This window comes from Quercus suber, unplaced genomic scaffold (genome assembly GCF_002906115.3).
Source record: "Quercus suber isolate HL8 unplaced genomic scaffold, Cork oak 2.0 scaffold_131, whole genome shotgun sequence".
Lineage (NCBI taxonomy): Eukaryota > Viridiplantae > Streptophyta > Magnoliopsida > Fagales > Fagaceae > Quercus > Quercus suber.
The window spans coordinates 1272865-1278615 of NW_027069594.1; the positions used below are offsets into that span (position 1 = coordinate 1272865).

The 5751-nt window shown below is 34.2% G+C and overlaps 1 protein-coding gene across 1 annotated transcript; it reads right to left on the reverse strand.

The window, feature by feature from the left end:
* Positions 1-1041: 1041 nt before the first annotated feature.
* On the reverse strand, positions 1042-1869 carry LOC111999863 (gibberellin 3-beta-dioxygenase 1). Its single transcript, XM_065776255.1, has one exon. It carries the CDS (start codon positions 1713-1715, stop codon positions 1212-1214), a length of 504 nt encoding a protein of 167 aa, XP_065632327.1. The 5' UTR covers positions 1716-1869; the 3' UTR covers positions 1042-1211.
* Between the last annotated feature and the right edge of the window lie 3882 nt (positions 1870-5751).

Sequence of the window (5751 nt, forward strand, 5' to 3'; positions counted from 1 at the left end):
GTGTTTTAAGAATATAAAGAAACTAAAATTCAATGGTTAGATTTTCAAAATATGTAGCCATGTTAATTTGTTTAGTGAAAGTTATAGTTTTAGGCCACAACTAAGTTTGTAATCAAACTTTGTCCTCTAACTTTAGTCCTCTTAACAATATATTAGAATCTTACAAACAAAAAGAAAAATACAAGAAAAAATTTATTTAACTAAAAACAATATATTAGACTCTTACAAACAAAAAGAAAAATACAAAACATTTTTATTTAACTAAAATTTTGAAAGAGATGTAGCTTGCAGTATTGATAATAAGATTATCATGCAACAATTTAAAAAAAAAATCGTAGAAAGAAATTGTAAGACTTTATGTATTTGAGTTTCGTCGTCGTCGTTATTGTTGTCGTCAATATATAACGTTATTTTTTATTAGATTTTGTATAATTTAAGTTTCTTAATAACCATATTAAAAAAAAAATTCCTCAAGATACTACTATTAATACATAACACACACTTTGCTACACATGCCACTCTCACTATTTCTCCCTTGCTATTTTCCTTGCAATTTTTTTTTGAGGAACCCTTACACTTGTTGAATAATACTCTTTGTAGTAACATCATTTATTGGACTACGACACATTTCTTGTATAGCGAAAGAGCAACAGATAGCTATATCACTTCTTTCTTATTGGATGCGTTCATACATTCCATTGCTCTTCTTTCTTATTGGATGCCTTATACATTCCGTAGCTGACCTTATATAGACTACAAAAGGGAAAGAGACAAGAAAACAAGTCATTAAATGCTACCCCCTAAAAACAAATGAAAATAGAACTGCACTAAAAGTTAGAAAAAATGGCAAAAAGAAAGTCCAGAAATATACTTCTCTTCGCCTAATGTGCAAACACGTAACACATGAAAAATATTTCACTGTCCAAACTACAGCTGGTGACAATGAATCCTACACTAAATTCATTTAATTTTGTTCATTGTCATTTTATTGTGGAAGAGTTGTCCATTTTTTTTTTTTTTTTTTTTTTTTTTTTNGAATGGGTTTTGTTTTGTTGATATTATCACTTCAAATCTTTTTTGTGGGTCCACAGCTCTCATTGTAATCTTTGCTAATTGCATTAAGAAAAGAATATGGGTTTTTATGTTTTGGCTTTAGTACTTTCCTCCCCACATAAAATTGTGACCATAAAAAGCAAACAAGCAATGCGCTTTTACACGTGCATGAGCATGTGTGAGTACCAGAATTTGCTGTATTCTTGGGGCCAAAGTTGGCGAAAATGTTCAAGTGGAGACCCTACAATAGTGAAGCCCTCGGACCACATGAGCTTTGGGAAAAAGGAAGAAATCCGAGCTAGTCCATAGCCTGAAACACCATCTAGGGAACGAGCTGCTTTGAGCTTTTGCTGTTGGGGTAGTGAGAAAAGGCATCTACTAACACTCTCAATGTCATCAAGAAGTTTTGTTGGGAAGCCATGGTTTGTAACTTGGAACACACCCCAAGTTTTGCATGCATGGCCTATGAGTGTATGGGCATTTGGGTCAGTAACATCGATGAGTGGCACTGACTCTGAGCTATATGATTCACAAGAAGGGTACTCGTCTAGTTGTGTCCATTTGTACGAGTCAGGTAGTTCTTGAAGTGAGTTAAAGTCTTGGTGTTTGGGGTGTAGCTGAACAGGATGGGCTTTAAAGGCATCTGAGAGTCTTGAAGGCATAGTGAAAGTTATATGTTGGTGCGTGTGTGTGTAGAGAGAGAGAGATTGTGTTTTGTTAAGAGAAAAAAGGAAGAGAGAGAGAGAGAGAGAATTTGTGTATAGAAGAAATGGGTTTCTTGGAAGTTTAGAAACTATCAAAGTTGTGTAACTAGAGGATGAGAATCAAGTTGTTGTAGCTAGTGGGAATAGTAGTGGTGGTACTTAGGTCCAAGGAAAACATAGGATGATAGATAGATAGGAAGTTGAGATGAGAGGTATGATGGGTGTAGTGGGACTATATATAGAGAGAGGTTAAGTGTGTGTGTATGTGTGTGTGTTTTTGGGTGGAAGGATAATATTGGGTGTTTGACAAGTTGGGTGAGATCAATTAGTGAGTGAGTGAGTGTTGGGAGGGAATGGTGCTTTCTTTCATAGAGGGGTTTGAGTGGTGTTGGGGAGTGTAGATAGAAGGGGACAAGGAAATGAAAGGAGAGCAAGTGTTTTTGTATTGGACAAGGGAAAGAACAAAAATGGAAAGGACCATCTTGTCCTCTACAAACAATATAACTGAACCAAATAAAGGCATCTCTCAACCTCTCAAAAACCAAAAGGGGCTCCCACGGAAGGAGAGGGCCCTTTTCTCTCTCCATGTGCCTTTGTCTTGTCCTCAAGTAGAAAAACATCTAAATCACCATCCCCGGCCATTTTGGTCCTAATATCTCTAAACTATAGGACAATACCCACCTTTACTTTGGGTCCTAATCTCTGTTCACTATAGGACAATGCCACCCTTCACTTGAATTAAAATCCATCAAAATTTATTAATTGACTTCCCAACTTGCCCTTTCGAAATTGGTGAAACTTCTGTCTTGACTCATATGTTCACTTGGGGGGCATCAGCATCAATTAGTTTTTTTTTTCCTTTTCTTCTCTTTTGGGTTTTGGTTGAGAAAAATTTCATTATTTGAAGAAAGAAAATCACAAATTAATTAATTACAACTTTCAAGGATGGCATCCATTCTTACCTAGCTGTGGGGAACCCTCTTGTCAAGAATGAATTGGAAAGACAAATTCGGAATCTATTCAAGGGGCGTTTCTGTCCTCCAACCAAAAATAAAAGTGGGATGAGTGCTCCTAAGCTTTTCACTTGTATAGTTGGTCATATCCTAAAGAAAAGTAGTAAAGTTCCCTTTGGTATTTTGCGGTTAGATTTTCTTCCTTTTGTCCCATATGACCCCAAGTGGGCTCCCAAAAACCACCAATCCTTTAGTACTCCAACATTTTTAGGGGTGTCCTAAAGCATTACATAATGGGTCATTTTGTTCTTTGATTTAGAATCCTTCCACTGTCTCCTACAATTTCTCCTTTTTATCCATAGACAAGAAGTTAGAATGATCCAATTAATTCTTTTGTTGTTTTATTGCTTCTAACTCTCTTTTTGTGTGGTTGCCATGCTCACTTAACAATAACCTAAGCAAGACTATTACTTCATTCCATATATATATATACACACACACAAACAAATACAAATATACATATCAACCATGCATGGCCCCCCGTCCTTTGTTAGATATACGGTACATGGGCTACCCCTTCTCTGATGAAGATGACCATCGAACATGGGACATTGGCTCGTGAGCATGCGCCTCACACAGGCGCATTATTCTCATTCTACATGCATATGTTGTTCACGTGACACAAACATGGGAAGGTCGGGTCTTTACAAGATGGTTACCAGAAACAATGATTTGGAGAAGGTGAAGTTTTATTAGCTGCATTGTAAAATGCCAAATCACCTATCTGTTCTACAGAATCTACACCCTTTTCCACAAATAAGTTATCAATTAGCTTAAATTGTAAAAACAAAAAACAAAAAAATCTAAGCACATTCATTCAATCGAATATATAGATTTTGAATGTGTTTCATTAAAATCATACTCAAACAAGACCTTTTTGTCTACTAAAAATAGTATGAGGATGATTGTGATCATTTGTGGTTGCAAAGGTGTTACGTAACTTATCCATTAAAAGGAAAAAATGGACCTTATGCTGTGTTTTCATAAATTGGTATGTCCAAATTCCCGGATTTATGTGTGCCATGTGTATCTTGGTTGATGGTGATGCAAATATCCCTGCCTAAAAAATCCTCATTTCCTAGAACAACTTAAGGGAAACTTCCCCAGTTATGAGTGCATTACTTCAATTTTTGGTAAGGTATACAGTATACATGACTTCAAGCCAAAGGAGATCCTAAATCCTAATAATGAGCAGAACTTCAATTTACTAAGTTTTTGTTTTGATATTAGCTAGGACAGCTTTTTTTTTTTACTACAATTTTCTATTACAACAAAGAGTAGGCTAATTTGTTTTGTTCCTAAGAAGAGGAAATGCTAATTCCACTCTTTGTTAACATTGGCACTTCCTTTCACTATAAAGACTTTTACAAAGTTTTAATCTTGGGGATAGAAATCCTATATATTAAATGACCAATTCGGAAGTAAAATTTTTTACTAACCATCTCTTCAGACCCCACAAAAACAGAAGCCTTGTGCATTTCATACAATTTTTTTATGTTATTATTGTGGTTGCATGTACCTCCTTTTATATGTGATTATATATGTGTTTATATATTTGCTCATATGCATCAAACTATGTGTCTAATGTTTCTCATCATCCATGCATTGTAAGAGTAGATTATGGTAGTTGCAAGAGTACTCAAAGTAGATTGAGTCCTCAAACAGACTCGCTATCAATCAAGCCAATCACAGCAACCCAGCCTCTATTTATGCATGTTGATTTCCAAGAGATTTGTTAAACCTATTTAATCAGATTTTTTTAATCCATTGTTCTAAATGTGGTTTGAGGGTGTGTCGGAATATTCTAGCATCAGATCAATTACAGTAGGGTTCTGGTTTGAATCCATCTATTCTTTTTTTAATTTATTTTTTAGAAGATGAAATCATCTTTTCTAGATGCTCTCATTTGGTTGATTGAATACTTTACCCTAAGCACCAAATAAGACTCCTTAAAGTATTGAATATAGTAGACATATCCAAATTTGGAATATCCCACTTTGTTTTAACTTTGGACTTGCACAAAGAATTATTTTAATTAAGACCATTATTGCATTAAAAGCAAGATTCTTTCGGTTTCAACCTTATTGGGTGGCATCATTTTCGTTCCTAAAATGCGTATGCTATTCTTCAGCATGTTGGATACTGACATTTAACATTATTTAATTTTATTGGGAAATTTACTGTAAGCATAGAAATTTTTTTCCTTAAAAAAAATGTAATGCAATGAGGCTTCATGTGCTGTCCTAGAAGTAAGATAGACAATAAGACAACAGTTGCTTCAAAGAAATAAAACAATGGCCATGGTGATACTTTTATTCTTATCATGTTGGTATAGAATTAGTGGAAGTCATCAGTGCTTCTAAGTTAGCAACGCATTATATAATTTCAAAAATATTCCCAACGAAACAAGTTTGAGACTTTGAGGTGACAATCTTGTACTAAGTTTGAATGCAATTTTTTTAATGAAATAATTCAAATAAATCTTGAATACCTCCATTAGAAACACTAAATTTAAATTATCAATTAAGCTACAAACTCTTGATAACAATTAGCTCAATCCTTGTATAATTACATTTGTTTTTATAACAACAACAGAAGTCATAAAAGAAATTTTGATGAGATTGTACAAACCAGCAATATTTGAAATTGCATTTCGAAATCTTATGCATATATGATATGGGATTATTTATAACTCAGCATTCCCAAAATCCAACAGCAATGCCAAACAAATCTTACACGCGGTAACAATTTGTATTGGTAAAGAATGGCAAATCTCAAAAATAATTCAATGGATTCCTTTTTCCATATATATCTCAACAAAGAAGACACGAACTGAGCTATCATGGAAGATAGCTCATGTACAAGTTGCACGTGTCTTCATTGAATTGGACCGTCTTAGCATTGAAGTAAAATCAATCAAAAGTACGTACAACTACAAGCCTAGTTGTTGTTGTTGTTGTTTTTTATTTTTTTTTTAGAGA

Bases quoted from the DNA above. Each gene is read 5' to 3' on its own strand.
- LOC111999863 (XM_065776255.1), bottom strand. From the start codon at position 1,715: ATGCCTTCAAGACTCTCAGATGCCTTTAAAGCCCATCCTGTTCAGCTA.